We start from the raw sequence: 18,681 nt of genomic DNA, 5'->3' as shown, positions 1-18,681 counted from the left end.
AATATTGTATTGCCGAAGGCTTTCATGGCTGGAATCACTACGTTCTTGTGGGTTTTTTTGGGCTATAGAGCCATGTTCTAGAGGCATTTCTCCTGACGTTTCGCCTGCATCTATGGCAAGCATCCTCAGAGGTAGTGAGGTCTGTTGGAAGTAGGACAATGGGTTTATATATCTGTGAAATGGCTGGGGTGGGGCAAAGAGCTCTTCTCTGTTAGAGCTAGGTGTGAATGTTTCAGCTGATCACCTTCATTAGCATTTGAAGGCCTGCCTGAGCCTGGGAAAATCTCTTGCTGGGAGGTGTTAATCTGTGCCTGGTTGTTTCCTCTCTGTTGTTTTGCTGTTGTGTTTTTCAAAAAATATTGTGTTTTCTGATGGTCTTTGGCAACCCCTCTGACACCCCCTCGTGATGCCCCCCAAGGGTCCCAACTCCCAGGTTGAGAAACACTGTTCTAGAACATGGCCATACAACCCAAAAAAACCTACAACAACCCAGTGATTCTGGCTATCAAAGCCTTTGACAATATAATGGAGTTTATGACAGGTTCCTTGGCCAATTCTCTTCTGGATCACATGTAATCAAGTCACACCAGAACATGCCCGAAAGGAAAGGCAAATTATGGGTAAACGTCTCCACAAAGGTAACTCTAGAGATGACTGGCCCAAAGCACAGGCAGTTTTGCACTACAGGTTGGGGGGAGCAGCAAAAAGAGGCGTAGCATCCCTGCTTTATGGCACCAACAGCATCAATCTGTGCAAACCGGGTGCCTTGCAGCCACTAGAGGGCAGGGTTACTTTACTTTCCCCGCCAGGCAAGCAGCTGAAACAGCTGTTGCAAGGAGGCCTTGGGAGCCCAGCTGGCTGATAAAAGCCTGCAAAACACAACCCCCATGTCTCTATGTGTGTGTGTGTGCATTTGCTGTCAAGGGAGCGGCATTTAAAATTCTCTTGTGCCTCAGCAAACTCCAAGCTCTAGAATCTGTAGAATGGAACCATAGCAGCTAAAGTGGAACCATGCCACTATAACTGGATAGTGTGAACAAGTCCCTGGAGAGTCTATTATACTCCAAGGCAGCATATTTCACTGCTCTTACAATCAGGAAATTCTTCCTCATGTTTATGGTTTTGTTTGTGCTACAATTAGAATCCATTGCTTTGTGTCCCAGGCCCCTTCTACACTGCCATATAATCCAGATTATCAAAGCACAAAATCCATATTATCTGCTTTGGGCTTGATTTTATGAGTCTACTTCTGCCAACCTAGCAGTTCGAAAACATGCAAATGTGAGTAGATCAATAGGTACCGCTCTGGCAGGAAGGTAACGACGCTCCATGCAGTCATGCCGGCCACATGACCTTGGAGGTGTCTACGGACAACGCTGGCTTTTCGGCTTAGAAATGGAGATGAGCACCACACCCCAGAGTCAGACATGACTGGACTTAATGTCAGGGGACAACCTTTACCTTTACCTTTTACTTTTTTTGTGTGTTGGAAGCAACTTGAGAAACCGCAAGTCGCTTCTGGTGTGGGAGAATTGACCGTCTACAAGGACGTTGCCCAGGGGACACCCAGATGTTTTACCATCCTGTGGCAGGCTTCTCTCATGTCCCAGCATGAGAAGCTGGAGCTGACAGAGGGAGCTCCCCCGCTCCCTGGATTCGAAACGAACTTCAGGTCAGCAGTTCAGCCGGTGCAAGGGATTAACCCATTGCGCCACCACTCCTCCTATATGAGTCTACACTGCCATATAGGTAAAGGTAAAGGTTGTCCCCTGACATTAAGTCCAGTCATGTCTGACTCTGGGGTGTGGTGCTCATCTCCATTTCTAAGCCGAAGAGCCAGCGTTGTCCGTAGACACCTCCAAAGGTTTTTGTTTTGTTTTTGTTTGTTTTTTGTCGTGTCAGGAGAGACTTGAGAAACTGCAAGTCGCTTCTGGTGTGAGAGAATTGGCCATCTGCAAGGACGCTGCCCAGGGGACGCCCGGATGTTTTGATGTTTTATCATCCTTGTGGGAGGCTTCTCTCATGTCCCCGCTTGAGGAGCTGGACCTGGTAGAGGGAGCTCATCCGCCTCTCCCCGGATTCGAACCTGTGACCTGTCGGTCTTCAGTCCTGCCAGCACAGGGCTTTTAACCCACTGCAATCAGAGAGGGGGCTCCTGACTCTGGGGTGTGGTGCTCATCTCCATTTCTAAGCTGAAGAGCCAGCGTTGTCCATAGACACCTCCAAGGTCATGTGGCATGACTGCATGGAGCACAGTTACCTTCCTGCCAGAGGAGTACCTATTGATCTACTCACATTTGCATGTTTTCGAACTGCTAGGTTGGCAGAAGCTAGAGCTGACAGCAGAAGCTCACGCCGCTCCCCGGAATCGAACCTGTGACCTTTCAGTCAACAAGCTCAGCAGCTCAGTGCTTTAACCCACTGTGCCATCGGGGGCTCCCTGCCATATAATCCAGTACAAATCAGATAATGTGGATTTTATATAGCAGTGTAGAAGGGGCCATAGTCTCCAGAATAGCAGAAAACAATCTTGCCCCTTTGCAACACCTTTGAAGGCTTACAAATTTCAGCAGTTGGGGCTGAACTTAATAAAATCACACCAAAAATAATAATATAATTTCAACCAATTCCTAAATTGTATTTTCCAAATGATATGAGGTAAACAAACCTAAGGGTTTTTGTATTGTTGAAGGCTTTCATGGCCAGAATCACTGGGTTGTCACTACCTCTGAGGATGCTTGCCATAGATGCAGGCGAAACGTCAGGAGAAAATGCCTCTAGAACATGGCCATATAGCCCGGGAAAACCTACAACAACCCACTAAGGGTTTTTCTTTTGTTTTCTCAGTGAAGTCTGAGAGTTACCCAGAGGTATGTCTCTCTTTTCAGAAGGATGGGGATCAATACTTTGTTTTGTTTTTCCAATGGGACCCTCAAACTGGTTTCAAAATGCACCTCCTTTTGCCCTTCTGATCCTGTTTAAAACCCCTCCTTCGCTTTCCCCACCCACTCCCCTTTAGGGATGCTGAGTTTGCTGTCCTTGAATTGGTTTGGTCCAGGTGTGGATCATAACAACTATTTAAAAGAAGTTAACAGCTCTTGCATTGTTGCTGCTGAGTGCCTTCAAGTCATTTCAGACTTAGGACAACCCTAAAGCAAACATATCTCTGGGGTTTTTTGGTGGTCTAGTGTATTTTGATGCAATCAAACCAAAATGACTAGCGAGACCTTTTGGCAACAACGAGGGTCCATCTAGATGGCCTTCAGGGCTCCCTCTGGATTCTACAAGCCCATGATTGAATCAAGACTCAGCGCTCCAAGTTCTCTTTTCTCACCTGGCCTGGCTAATCTGATAAGGCCTCTCCCCTGTGCTTATAATAGCAAACACTTCCAAGGCAGTGAGTGTATTTGCATTTCTATCAAGGCTATTGTTTCCAAACAGGTTTCATCGGGACCATTTGGGTTTCGGATTGACCCAGTCGGGGAACACTGGGAGGCCCTCGAAAGGTGAGAATTGGACCACCTTCCAGATTTTGCTCAAGGATGAGGGATAATGGGAGTTGCAGTCTTCACATCTGTTTCCGTCTACACTGTAGAAGCAATGTGGTCTGAAACTACTTTAAGTGTCTCTGCTTAAGGTCATGTAAATTGGGTTGTTGTAGGTTTTCTCGGGCTATATAGCCATGGTCTAGAGGCATTCTCTTCTGACGTTTCGCCTGCATCTATGGCAAGCATCTTCAGAGGTTGTGAGTAAACCCTTCTGCATGATTTTGAAGGTTTGTTTACAGCCTTGGAACGCATTGTAGTATTTTTTTAAATAATGCTTTAACTTATATCAACTTCCTTTATTTGAACTTGTATCTTGGCTTTTTGTATGCTTTCGTGTATGGCTAAGTGGAGACTGAACCCAAATCTATAACCATAAGCCCAATAAAACCTCTCCAAATGTACTTCTACACTGTGAAATTTACCCATTTTGATACCATTTAACTGCAATGCCCCTTTGCAATGCAATTCCTGGAGTTGAAGTTGGGTCTCTTTGGCAAGAAAGGATGGAAACCTTGAAAGACTATACAACTCCTGGGATTCCCAAGACTTGAGCCCTGGCAGTTAAAGCGGTTTCAAACTGCAACAATTCCACAGTGCAGATGCACCCACCCACTAGGTTGCATTTTATGCAATAGTATCAAAAAGAGAGACAAAGCCTCTCTACCAAGACATCTCCCCTTCCCCAGCCTCATCTACACTGCTCTATAATGCACCATGTTAATAGGTGGAAATAGGAGAGGATTCAGGTAATAGCAGCCGCGCAGTGCGGACAAAAGAGGGAGCTAGGAGGGGAGAGAAACCTCTTGTATGCATATATACACATACATACTTTGATGCATATGTATATGCACACATATATATTGATATTTGATACATACACAAGGATCTGAGTACTCTCCTTTTGCAAACACCCCCTTTTTACTCAACTTGGTTTCTTCCATCCCAATAAGAGCGAACTAGGAGGGAATCACACACAGACACAAAATGGGTGTATGCTTAATAATTATTTTTAATTTAGATTTGCAATACCATACAGCACACATTGGACATTAAAGTACATTATGCTTACAATGTGTCCCCCCCCCCCAAAGTTACTAAAACATCAGATGCCTTTGTGACTTTTATCCTATCCTGTACAATACACATACATACATACATACATATATACACATACACAAATAAACATGCAAACCAAAGTGTTGTCTCTCCCATTTTGTAACCCCCCCACCCCCACCCAACTTGGTTTCTTCCATCCCAATGAAGGGAAAGTGATACACAAAAGAATACAAAAGGACATCAGTGTTCTTTTTCCCCCTATTTGCAACCCCCCTACTAAATGTGGTTTCTTCCATCTTAATAAGAGTGAATCGGGAGGTAAACATACACAAAATAATACAATTAGTAGTAATAATAGTATACAAACATAACAATAATAGTAGGAGTAATAGTAATAATACAAACATATACACACTTGCCAGGACCTCATCTCTCCCCTTCTACAACCTTCCCTCCCCCCCCAAACCCCAAGTTGGTTTCTTCCACTTCAATAGTAGCTTAGCCAGCTCTTAGGTGCATTGAAGTCGGAAGTGGGGGGGGGGGGGGAGAGGAGTAATAGTAATTATACAAACAATAATAGTAGTAGTAATTCGGAAGGGGTAGAGATCTAATAGTAATAATACGAACATTAACAATAGCAGTAGTTGTAGTAATAATAATACACACATACACGTGATCTCTCCCCTTTTAACCCCCCCCCCCAACACAAGTTGGTTTCTCCCACCTCAATAGTAGCCTAGCCAGGTCTTGGGTACATTGAAGTCGGAAGGGGGGGGGAGAGAGAGAAAGAAGTAATAGTAACAATACAAACATATACACACATGCCAGGACCTCAATGATCTCTCGCTTTCTACAACCTCCCCCCCCCCAGCCCAAGTTGGTTCCTTCCACCTCAATAGTAGATGAGCCCAGGTCTTGGGTGCAATGAAGTCGAAAAGGGGGGGGGGGGGAGAGAAAGGATATCCCCTTAACCCAAGTTGGTTTCTTCCACTTCAATAGTAACCTAGTCAGGTCTTGGGTGCACTGAAGTCGAAAGCGGGGTGGGTGGGGAGAGAAGTAATACAAACATATACACACATGCCAGGACCTCAGTGATCTCTTCCCTTTCTCCCCCAACCCAAATTGGTTCCTCCCACCTCAATAGTAGCCTAGCCAGGTTTTGGATGCAATGATGTCGAAGGGGGGGGGGGGGGGGGGAGAGAGAGAGAGAGAGAGAGAAGGCAATCCCCTCAACCCAAGTTGGTTTCTTCCACCTCAATAGTAGCCTAGTCAGGTCTTGGGTGCACTGAAGTCGGAAGCGGGGGGGGGGGAGAGAAATAATACAAACATATACACACATGCCAGGATCTCAGTGATTTCTCCCATTCTACAACCTTCCCTTTCTCCCCCCAACACAAATTGGTTTCTTCCACCTCAATAGTAGCTTAGCCAAGCTCTTGGGTGCATTGAAGTCGAAAGGGGGGGGGGGGGAGAGAGAAGGAAAAAGGAGAGGGTCGCGGTCATCCTAGTCACGCCCCTTCCCTTAGGGTAAGTGGGCGTGGACTCGCCTCCTCCTTTTCCCCCCTCCCGTCACTATTATCATTCCAAAGCGAGGGAGGGGGAAAGAGAGAGAGAGAGAGAGAAAAGAAAGGCGCCGCCTGCTCCTATGGAAATGAGCCGGGCGGACGCGGCTTGTTTGGCGGGAAAAAGGGCGAAAGGGGGCGGGGCTTCCCGCCGGGGAGAGGTATAAAAGGGGGATTCGCACCGGCTGGAGCCGTCAAAGCCGCTTGGCTCTTAGTGGAGGAAGGATCTGTGAGAAGGAGGAGGAGGGAGAAGGAGAAAGGAGCGGGGAAGGGATTGGTTTCCTCCGCCGAGACGTTGCAGGCTCCCCCGCTGTTGGCCAACCCGGCTTTGGGACGCCTTTCTAAGAAATCCGGAGTCGCGCCGGTTCTGTCTACACACCTCAATTGGGACTCTACAACCGATGTGAGCGCTCCGAAAGCTCCGGACTTTCTCCACGCCTGGGATTGATTGATTTTGCCTCTATTTTTTTGAGCTCGATTCGAGCCCGATCCGCTTTGCTGGCCGGGATTTGGGAGGAACCGGTAAGTGGAGTCAGATCCGGAATAGTATGGCTTGGTTTGGTTGTCTTCCCGTGCGGATGGGAGTTTGGTCTTCCCGGGAGAATGAGTCCCAACGGAGTGGCGGGACTTCTGAATTGGGGCATCTACACTGGAAGGTTAACGCGGTTTCGTAACACTTTGACTTGCTGCTATGAGAAAAGAGGGGTTTGTCGTTTTTTGGTCAGGGAAGGTTGTTGAACTACAGCATTGGGAGCGGTGTCAAAGCGGGTTAATTCTGCAGTGTAGACGCACCCCAAAACAACCCGGGTTTAACTTGAACCGGGTCTGAAAGGTTTAAAGTCCTGGTTGAGTCATGACTGGGGAGCGGTGTTAAAGCGGGTTAACTCTGCAGTGTAGACGCACCCAAAAACAACCCGGGTTTAAAGGTTTAACTTGAACCGGGTCTGAAAGGTTTAAAGTCCTGGTTGAGCTACTGTATTGAGGCATGACAGTAGGGAGCGGTTTCAAAGCGCGTTAATTCTGCAGTGTAGACGCACCCAAAACAACCCCAATATGGGTTTAACTTGAACCGGGTCTGAAAAATTGGAAGTCCGTGTTGAGTGTATAGCAGTGGAAATTGTATCAAAGCGCGTTAATTCTGCAGTGTGGACGCACTAAAAAGAAACCTAATGCGGGTTTAACTTGAACCGGGTTTAAAAGGTTGAAGTCTGATAGATTGAAGTCCGTGTTGAGTGCGTGACAGTGGAAGTGGTATCAAAGCGAGTTAATTCTGCAGTGTGGACGCACCCAAAACAACCCCAATGCTGTATTAACTTGAACCGAGTCTGATAGGTTTAAGTGCTCGTTGAGTAAATGACAGTGGAAGTGGTATCAAAGCGCGTTAATTCCGCAGTGTAGACGCACCCAAAAAGAAACTCAATGCGGGTTTAACTTGAACCGGGTCTGAAAGGTTGACGTCCTTATTGAGACAGAACAGTGTTGAGCGGTATCAAAGCGGGTTAATTCTGCAGTGTAGACGCGCCCAGAAACAACCCAATGCGGGTTTAACTTGAACCGGGTCTGAAAGGCTGAAGCCCGTGTTGAGTGCATGACAGTGGAAATGGTATCAAAGCGCGTTAATTCCGCCGTGTGGACGCACTCAGAACAACCCCAATGCGGTTTTAACTTGAACCGGGTCTGAAAGGTTTAAAGTCCTTGTTGAGATAATGCATTGAGGCATGACAATGGGGAGCAGTATCAAAGCGGGTTAATTCTGCAGTGTAGACGCACCCAAAAGAACCCCCAATGCGGTTTTAATTTGGACCGGGATTGCCTTGCGCCGTTTCTCATCCCCGGGAGGTTTAAATCCGGATCATTTCGGGTTTTCCCCATATAGTGGGCGTGGATCTCCTCCTAGAGGAGGGCGTCTACGCTGCGGAATGAACGCAGTTTGGTACCGCTTTAAAGGCGATGGTTGTAGGTTGTATGGCCACGTCCCAGAAGCATTCTCTCCTGACGTTTCGCCTGCATCTTCGATGCAGGCGAAACGTCAGGAGAGAATGCTTCTGGGACGTGGCCATACAGCCCGGGCAACTCACAGCAACACAAGGAATGGTGTGATTGTGTTGTGTGTCTCCCTTTGGGAGGAAGGGAGGCGGGTTCCGGGCCGAGTGGCGCCTCCTCGCCCTTGGATCCGCAGCTCAGGCTTGCCGTAGACAGAGCGAACTACCTCCGGGCAGAGAGAGACAGAGAAAGAGGCGGGACTGCAGAAAAGCGGGAAGGAGACGCGGCGAGTCTATGGAGGAGGCGGTGGCGCGCCGCGGTAGGCGCTCCACTCTCGCTTTTTTTCCCCCTCTCTCCCTTAAGGTGGCTCCCGGGAAGTCGCGAGTTCGAACCCCGCCACCGGCGTTTCCACTGTTGTCCTACATTTCAACCGACTTGCCTTCTCTTGTATTGTTTGTGGGAGGAAGTATATTTAAGTCCATTTAAGAAGCTGTAGACACCCTGTAAATATAAATATATATTAAATAATATAAATAATATAAATAGGCTTTATAGACACCCTTAGAATCAGATTCATCTCTACACTGTAGAGCAGGCATGGGCAAACTTGAGCTCTCCAGGTGTTTTGGACTACAACTCCCACAATTCCTAACAGCTTAACTGGCTGTTAGGAATTGTGGGAGTTGTAGTCCCAAGTTTGCTCATGCCTGCTCTACAGTGTAGATTGGTCCTCCAGGTGTTTTGGACTTCAACTCCCACAATTCCTAACAGTTAGGAATTGTGGGAGTTGTAGTCCAAAACACCTGGAAGGCCCAAGTTTGCTCAATCCTGCTCTACAGTGTAGATTGGTCCTCCAGGTGTTTTGGACTCCAACTCCCACAATTCCTAACAGTTAGGAATTGTGGGAGTTGTAGTCCAAAACATCTGAAAGGCCCAAGTTTGCTCATGCCTGCTCTACAGTGTAGATTGGTCCTCCTGGTGTTTTGGACTCCAACTCTCACAATTCCTAACAGTTAGGAATTGTGGGAGTTGTAGTCCAAAACACTTAGAGGGCCAAAGTTTGCCCTAATCTACTGTAGAATGATTGCAGTTTGATTGTCAGTGCTATAGAATCCTGGGATTTGTAGTCTAAAGAGGCAGAGGAGGCGAAAGACCTTGTCAAGCTGCAACTCCCATGATTCCATAGCATTGAACCATCACATTTAAATGTGGTGTCAAGCTGAATACATTCTGCAAAGCACTCTTTTGACTGTCCAGAAAGCTGTTCTCCTATGACTAGGAGTGTGTCTATAGCAGGCATGGGCAAACTTTAGCCTTCCAGGTGTTTTGGACTTCAACTCCAACAATTCCTGACAACTGGAGGGCTAACGTTTGCCCATGCCTGGTCTGTAATGTAGAATGAATGCAGTTTGACACTACTGTGTCTCGCAATTATGAAATCCAAACAGGAGTTTGGCCAAAGACTGTTGGTGCCTCTCCAAAACTGCAAGCCTATAGCAATGAGGCATGGCAGGTAAAGCGGCACCAATGAGTGAAGAGCCAGGCTAAAGAGCATGCAAACTGCAACTCCCAGGATACTGTAACACTGAGCCATGGCAGGACCAAATTCCATCTTTTGTTTTTTTTAAAAAATCTTTATTAAGGTTTTAATTACACAAATGATTGAAAAGGGGTGGTAGGTATGGGTGGAAATGGGGTTGGAAGAAAGGGGAAGCAAATCCCAACCTTTTGACTCCCAAAGGTGCGAAGCATTGCATCGAATCAGCCTTGGACAGGCTAAAGAGCATGCAAACTGCAACTCCCATGATACTATAACCCTGAGCTGTGGCAGGACATTTTTGACTCCCAAAGGTGGGAAGCATAGCACTGATTCAGCCCTCGACAGGCTAAAGAGCATGCAAACTGCAACTCCCATGATCCAAAACATTGAGCCATGGCAGGACTAAATTCCACCTTTAAAGTGTGTGTGTGTATGTATATGTATGTATGTGCGTGTATATATATATATATATATATATATATACACACACACACAAGCCGTCCCATGCCACAAGTTGCTGTGGCCTACATGAGGGTTCTGTGTGGGAGGTTTGGCCCAATTCTATTGTTGGTGGGGTTCAGAATGCTCTGTGATTGTAGGTGAACTATAAATCCCAGCAACTACAACTCCCAAATGTCAAGATTCTAGTTTCCCCAAACCCCACCAGTGTTCACATTTGGGCAAATTGAGTATTCATGTAGTTTGGTCCACATTGTATGAGTCCACAGTGATTGCCGGATGTAGGTGAACTACAACTCCAAAACCAAAGGATATTGCCCACCAAACCCTTCCAGTATTTTCTGTTGGTCATGGGAGAACTGTGTGCCAAGTTTGGTTCAATTCCATCGTTGGTGGGGTTCAGAAGATTGTAGGTGAACTATAAATCCCAGCAACTACAACTCCCAAATGACAAAATCCATTTTTTGAGTGAAGAACATACATTGGGTTGTTAGGTGTCTTGGGTCCAAATTTGGTGTCAATTCGTCCAGTGGTTTTTGAGTTCTGTTAATCCCACAACGAACATTACATTGTTGTAGGTTTTTTTCAGGCTGTATGGCCATGGTCTAGAGGCATTCTCTCCTGACCTTTCGCCTGCATTTATGGCAAGCATCCTCAGAGCCTTCGACAATACATTGAACATTACATTTTTATTTATATAGATTTATTAAGGTTTTAATTACAAAATAATTAAAAGGGGGTTTTAGGTATGGGTGGAAATGGGGTTGGAAGGAAGGGGAAGCGAATCCCACCCTTTTTGACTCCCCAAAGGCAGGACTGATTCAGGCCACTAACCAGACCCTGGCTGTGTTTTATTCCTCTCGCTCTTAGGCGCCACCACCATCATCCGCCGCCACGATGCCTCTCACTGGGCCGAGTTTTCCGAGCCGGACTTATGATTATGACTATGACTCGGTCCAGCCCTACTTCTACTTCGAGGACGAGGAGGAGAACTTCTACCTGTCGGCCCACCACCGAGGTTGTGAGCTCCAGCCGCCGGCCCCTTCGGAGGACATCTGGAAGAAGTTCGAGCTGCTGCCCACCCCTCCCTTGTCGCCCAGCCGCCGCGGGGGCGGATGCTTCCCTTCCAGCGCCGACCAGCTTGAGATGGTGACCGAGTTGCTGGGCAGTGACGCCGTCAACCAGAGCTTCATCTGCGACCCGGACGACGACGCCTTCGTCAAGTCCATCATCATCCAGGACTGCATGTGGAGCGGTGTCTCGGCTGCCGCCAAGCTCCAGAAGGTGGTCTCCGAGAAGCTGGCCTCCTACCAAGCCGCACGGAGGGACGGTGGCATCAACAGCTCAGTACACAACAGGGGTGGCAGCACCGGCAGCACATCGCCCAGCTCTCCGCAGGCATCCCCATCGTCCACCGCTGTCTCCTCCTGTTCGTCTTCATCGACCTCCTCTTCGCCCACTTACCTGCAAGACCTGGGCGCCTCTGCTGCGGACTGCATCGACCCCTCTGTGGTCTTCCCTTACCCTCTGGCAGAGAAAACCCCCAAAATCGAGGAGGAGGAGGAAGAGCCCATCTCTCCAGAAGTCCACCCAGTGGCGATACTCTTAGACACGCCGCCCAACACCAGCAGTGATTCCGGTGAGTATCCAGCTTCTGAGTGCATGGCTTTCTAGACTGTGTTGACTTAATAACAATAATACCAAAGGCCCATCACACTGCACTTACTGTGCTGAGGAAAGGTTATGGCTTGTCCTGAGCACATAGTAAATCCTATGGAGTTGCTGTTTGATAAAAAGGAAGACCAGAACTGGCAATGGGTTGTTGTGAGTTTTTCAGGCTGTATGGCCATGTTCCAGAAGACCTCACAACCTCTGAGGATGCAGGCAAGACCTCTGAGGATGCAGGCAAGGAGAGAATACTTCTAGAACATGGCCATACAGCCCAAAAAACCTACAACAATCCATGTTCCAGAAGTATTTTCTCCTGATGTTTCACCTGCATCTATAGCTGGCATCCTCAGAGGTTGTGAGGATGCCCACCATAGATGCAGGCAAAATGTCAGGAGAGAATGCTTCTAGAACATGGCCATGCAGCTCAAAACACCTACAACAACCCATGTTCCAGAAGTATTTTCTCCTGATGTTTTGCCTGCATCTATGGCTGGAATCCTCAGAGGTTGTGAGGATGCCTACCATAGATGCAGGCGAAATGCCAGGAGAATCCATTTGATCTACTACATGCAGATCTTGCAGGTCCTTTTAGTGCAGTGGGTCTCAACCTGTGGGTCCCCAAGCCTGTTCTAACTGCACCTTGTTTGGGATTGTGTCTCCAGAGCCTCATTGAATCTATACCTCAGCTATGTTCTTTTCTCACAGCCATATTATTTTTATATTGTTTATAATTGTGTTGTATTTGTTTTTATCTGATGTTTTTAACTGGTTAAAGCAGTGGTTCTCAACCTGTGGGTCCCCAGGTGTTTTGGCCTACAACTCCCAGAAATCCCAGAAATTCCTGGGAGTTGAAGGCCAAAACATCTGGGGACCCACAGGTTGGGAACCACTGGGTTAAAGTGTTTTACTTGTGGTTTTTCAATTGTAATTTTGGGCTTGTCCCTTGTAAGCTGCCCTGAGTCCCATAGGGAAGATGGTTGGCGGGGTATAAAAATAAAGTTGTTATTGTTATTATATTATTATTATTATTATTATTATTATTATTATTATTATTATTATTGGATGCAATAAGTCCCAGCCAGTGTAGTCAATGAATGCTGGCTTATTGAAGCCCTTCTCTGCTGGGATCCTATTGGTTAGTACAAACTATACTCGCTTGAGTGCACCAGTGGGACTCACGTGCCATTCAACAACCTGAATCAATGGCTTTGAGAGCAACCAATCAGATTCAGATCAGTATGCTAGAAGGAAGTGTAGTCATACACAGCACAATCTACTATTTACTATTGATTTTGCTAACTGGGGATGAAAATAAACACTCAACATTTCCAGTGTGTACCTTTTCCAGTCCTGCTGGCCTTTCCAGATCTCTCCCATTGAACTTTGTGTGGTTGGAAGGGAAATCCTATGCCTTCCCGTTGAGTCCCATTGAACTTTGTGTGCTTGGAAGGAAAATCCTATGTCTTCCCATTGAATCCCATTGAACTTGGTGTAGTTGGAAGATAAATCCTATGCCTTCCCATTGAGTCCCATTGAACTTGGTGTGGTTGAACTGAAAATCTTATGTCTTCCCATTGAGTCCCATTGAACTTGGTGTGGTTGGAAGGGAAATCCTATGCCTTCCCATTGAGTCCCATTGAACTTTGTGTGATTGGAAGGAAAATCCTATACATTTCCATTGAGTCTCATTGAACTTTGTGTGCTTGGAAGGAAAATCTTATGCCTTCCCATTGAGTCTCATTGAACTTTGTGTGCTTGGAAGGAAAATCTTATGCCTTCCCGTTGAACTAGATATAGTTGGAAGGAAAATCCTATGCCTTTCCATTGAGTCCCATTGAACTTTGTGTGCTTGGAAGGAAACTCCAATGCCATCCCATTGAGTCTCATTGAACTCAGTATGGCTAACTTCTAAGGAGATACATGTAGGGTTAAACTTTGTTGTTGTTTTTTTTAATACCGTATTAGTGACACACATGGCTGGGCTTCCCATGAATTCCATTTCCTGGAAAGGGGGAAAAAAAGATTGGACGGCTTAAATTTCACTGATGGGGTCAGACCGGGCCTCTGGAGCGAGGAGGAGCGGGAACTTTTGAATTCCTTTAATCTTAACCTGCCCTTGGCTTGACCTGCAGAGACTGGGAAAGAGTCAGGAGAGCATCAAGGAGGGCTCGAAAGGGGGCTTGCAGCTGCTCTCAAGAGCACAACTCACCAATCTTCTTGTCTGTGGCATCAGTTCCCAAAAACTTGATCCACAGGGAGGAATGCCTACTGGGAATTGGGAATGGGGTGAGGATGGAGCACTAAAGGTGTTCCTGGAATTGAAGCCTGCATTTTTATGTAGGTTAAGCTCCTGGGTGTGGCTGCAGCAGTCTTTCTCTCTTTTGCCTTGAGCAGTCTCATTGTTCATCCCAAGTCACGCAAATGGATCTTCTATTTGTTGTCGGAAGGCTTCCATGGACAACCTCTGAGGATGCCTGCCATAGATGTAGTAGAGAATGCTACTGGAACATGACCATACAGCCTGGAAAACTCACAGCAACCCAGTGATTCCGGCCATGGGTTGCTGTGAGTTTTCCAGGCTGTATGGCCATGTTCCAGAAGCATTCTCCTACATCTATAGCAGGCATCCTCAGAGGTTGTGAGGTCTGTTGGAAAATGTTGATATATCTGTAGAATAATGTCCACGGTGGGGAAAAGAACTCTTGTCTGCTCAAGGCAAGTGTAAATGTTGCAATTGGGCACGTTGATTAGCATTGCATGGCCTTGCAGCTTCAAAGCCTGGCTGTTTCCTGCCTGCAGGAATCCTTTCTGGGTATGTGTTAACCGGCCCTGATTGAGATATATACAGATATATGAACCCCACTTGCCTAGTTTCCAACAGACCTCACAAACCTCTCAGGATGTCTACCATAGATGTGGGTGAAACATCAGGAGAGAATGCTTCTGGAACATGGCCATACAGCCTGGAAAACTCACAACAATCTGGATCTTCTATTTCCTATTAAGTTACAGGTGATTTCCAGATCCAGAGAGGGAAGTGTGTGATGGGGTCTGCTCTGGGTTTCAGTCTGAACTACTTGAAAGTGCTATGGGTGCATCTACACTGTGGGATTAATGCACTTCAGCTGCATCAATGCTACAGAATCACCGCAATTGTAGTCTTTTAAGGTCTTTAGTTATCTCTGCCAAAGAGTGCTGGTACTTCACCAAATTACAACTCTCTGGATTTCATAGCATTGAGCCATTGTAGTAAAAGTTCATTAATTTTATAGTGTAAATGTACCCTAAGGGGCTTGGTAAAGTTCAGACTAAAGCCTGAGGTAGATACATATATGTAGGAGCTGCCACTGCATTTAGTTAGTCTTCACCGTCCTTCAAGTAGCGCAGAAGTATGAACAGAACTGTTGCACACATGACAGTTTTGTTGATGGTGCTCCAATGTACATAGGAATATTGCAATCTGGCAGAGCCTAGTGTTCTCTCCCATGTGTTTAGGATTATAATTTTCTGAACTCACTTCTACTGGGTAGGATCCCTCAGTGGCGCAATGGGTTAAACCAGTGGTTCTCAACTTGTGGGTCCCCAGATGTTTTGGCCTTCAACTCCCAGAAATTCTAACAGCTGGTAAACTGGCTGGGATTTCTGGGAGTTGTAGACTAAAACATCTGGGGACCCACAGGTTGAGGACCACTGGGTTAAACCCTTGTGTTGGTTGAACTGGTCGAACAAAAGGTTGGTGGTTCGAATCCTGGGAGAGGAGTGAGCTTCAGTCTGTCAGCTATAGCTCCCCACGCGGAGACATGAGAGAATCGTTCCACAGGATGGTAAAAATCAAACATCCACGCGTCCCCTGGGCAACATCCTTGCAGACATCCAATTCTCTCACACCAGACGCGACTTGCAGTTTCTCAAGCCACTCCAATCTTTTGATCTGAAGGGAACCAATCAAAAGACACCAGCTAACCTGTGGATGTTTGATGTTTTACCATCTTGTTGGGAGGCTTCTGTGGGAAGCTAGAGCTCTGCAGACGGGAGCTTACTTTGCTCCCTGGATTCGAACTACCAGTCTTTCAGTTGACCAGTTCAGGTGGCACAAGGGATCAGGGGAGGCTCCTACCAAGTAAAAGTGAGTTCAGGGAAACAATTAAAAGTCCCAAACACTTGGGAGATAACACTTCCAGATTGCAATATTCCTAGTACTAGGAGATACGATCCAATTCCCTGCAGCAGAAACCCACCTCTCTTGTCAACATGTCCAAATACCAGGCTGCTGTCTTTGGTTGACTGTTTAGTGTTACACAACTCCATCATTTCAAGCATCTTTGGATACACTTAGCAGCTTTTTGCAGAGTCATACACTGCAGAAAATTGGGTCTTAACAGCTCTCTTAGTTCGGTTGTGTAAGAAATTGCATCCTCAACCCTTCAAGAGAGTGGCTTTCAGATTATAGAGTGTATTGTACTATGAAGATCAGCGTGTCCTCCTTTATAGGTTTGAGTCAATAAGCGTTTCCGTAGTTGAAAAGGCGCAATATATTCCAGGAGATGAAAGAGCTTAATGTATCCTTGTTTTTTTCCCTTTCTCTGTCTGCAGAAGAGGAGGAAGAGCAAGAAGAGGAGGAGGAGGAAATTGACGTGGTGACGGTAGAGAAGAGGCAGCCCGCGGCGAAGAGGTCCGAGCCCAGCACGCACTCATCCCGAGGGCACAGCAAGCACCACCACAGCCCGCTGGTCCTCAAGCGCTGCCACGTCCCCATCCACCAGCACAACTACGCCGCCCCTCCCTCGACCCGCGTCGAGTATTCGGCGGCCAAGCGGCTAAAGTTGGACAGTGGCCGGGTCCTCAAGCAGATCAGCAACAACCGCAAATGCTCCAGCCCCCGCACCTCGGACTCGGAGGAGAACGACAAGCGGCGGACGCACAACGTCCTGGAGCGCCAGCGGCGGAACGAGCTCAAGCTGAGCTTCTTCGCTTTGCGCGACCAGATCCCGGAGGTGGCCAACAACGAGAAGGCGCCCAAAGTGATCATCCTGAAAAAGGCCACCGAATACGTCCTCTCCATCCAGGAGGACGAGCACAAACTCTTGGCGGAGAAAGAGCAGCTGCGGCGGCGGCAGGAGCAGCTGAAAAACAAACTTCAGCAGCTAAGGAACTCTTGTGTGTGAAAGCACGAAAGGCAACAAGAGTGTAATAAACATTTGACTGGGTGGGGAAAGGCAGATGTAGACTTTGGAAAGAGGCGCCATTGAGACGGAAACAAAACAAACCAAGAAAGAAAGGACTGATGGATTCAGCCATGTAGGGACGATGGAACTCTTTCCAGTTGCATGCTCAGAAACTACACAACCTTGTCCAGAACCTCAGAAAAAACTGCCTCCGAACTTTTTAAAAACTTTGGGCGGAATTCTTGTTCAATGCTTGGGCGAAAAACCTATTTTTTTTTTCACTTTATCTCTCTCTTTCTTTCTTTCTTTCTTTTTTTCGTTATTTAAAGCATTTTTTTTCTTAAAAACGATTTACAAAACAAAAAAAAAAGAAAGAAAGAAAAAAGTTGCTGCCGGATCTTTTGTAAATATATTTACAGTCTAATAATAATATGTACATAACTTTAATAAAAAAAATCTTTATATAGAAAAATTTTACAAAAAATGTTAGGTTGTGGCAACTGAACTTATAATTGTCCTCGTGCCATAACATTTCACATTTTTATTTAAAAAGCTTTTTTTTCTTTTTTTTAAAATACAAATGATTTTATTTTTCCTTTTATATATATAAATAAAATATTTGGCCCAAATTGTAATTGGCTTTGCCTTGTCGGCCTTTTTATGTCGGTATTGTTGAAGGCTTTCACGGCCGGAATCATTAAGTTGTTGTAAGCTTTTTGGGCTGTACAGCCATGTTCCAGAAGCATTCTCTCCTGACATTGCATCTGCATCTATGGCAGGCATCCTTAGAGGTAGTGAGGTCACTTCACAACCTCTGAGGCTGCCTGCCATAGATGTAGGTGAAACGTCAGGAGAGAATGCTTTTTGAACATGGCCATACAGCCCGAAAAATGTACAACTTTATATGTCTGTCTTGGGATCTGTTCATTAATTACCAAAGAAGGGATTTCATAAGTGGAAGTAAGTGGTTATCTAAGCACATTCAAGAAGATTACACAACCAGGGTTTCCGAAGAAGGGATTTCATAACACTAACAAAATTTCCATTCCTGGTTTGAGAGTGTTATTCCTGTTTAATTGTCCGAGACTTGCTTTGAAAGTAGTTGTTCGACTCCAGAAACTTCGTTATTTGTGGCTGCCACAAATTGTTTGAGACTCTTTATCAGCTATTCGTTGAAAAAATTAGTAGTACACTTTATTGATTAGTCAATTGGCTGTATCAAAACATTTGACAAACACATTTAACACATACAACCCACTGTACAACATAAGTTAATATAAACAAGCTGTTAACAAGGTCCTGATAGAATCATAGGGCTGGAAGAGACCTCATGGGCCATCCAGTCCAACCCCATTCTGCCAAGAAGCAGGAAAATTGCATTCAAAGCACCCCTGACAGATGGCCATCTAGTCTCTCCAAAGAAGGAGCCTCCACCACACTCCAGGACAGAGAGTTCCACCGCTGAACAGCTCTCACAGTTAGGAAGTTCTGCCTCATGTTCAGGTGGAATCTCCTTTCTTGCAGTTTGAAACCATTGTTCCACATTCTAGTCTCAAGGGAAGCAGAAAACAGGTGAGGCTTGATCAATAGGAGTCTAGTGTCTAGATCCAGGGTAGTCATGCTATCCCTTTATTCTGTCTTGGTCAGACCACACGTGAAATCACACTGTGTCCTATTCTGGGCACAGCAATTGAAGG

At 46.3% G+C, this 18,681-nt stretch overlaps 1 protein-coding gene across 1 annotated transcript; it reads left to right on the top strand.

The window, feature by feature from the left end:
* Positions 1–6,513: 6,513 nt before the first annotated feature.
* On the top strand, positions 6,514–17,619 carry MYC (MYC proto-oncogene, bHLH transcription factor). The gene is made up of 3 exons (XM_060775869.2): positions 6,514–6,688; positions 11,019–11,787; positions 16,413–17,619. Exons 2-3 carry the CDS (start codon positions 11,046–11,048, stop codon positions 16,982–16,984), a joined length of 1,314 nt encoding a protein of 437 aa, XP_060631852.2. The 5' UTR covers positions 6,514–6,688; positions 11,019–11,045; the 3' UTR covers positions 16,985–17,619.
* Positions 17,620–18,681: the final 1,062 nt, after the last annotated feature.

This window comes from Anolis sagrei, chromosome 4 (assembly GCF_037176765.1).
Source record: "Anolis sagrei isolate rAnoSag1 chromosome 4, rAnoSag1.mat, whole genome shotgun sequence".
In the NCBI taxonomy this organism is placed as follows: domain Eukaryota; kingdom Metazoa; phylum Chordata; class Lepidosauria; order Squamata; family Dactyloidae; genus Anolis; species Anolis sagrei.
Note: the sequence above shows the minus strand (reverse complement) of the source record. Positions and strands in the feature narration are given on the sequence as shown.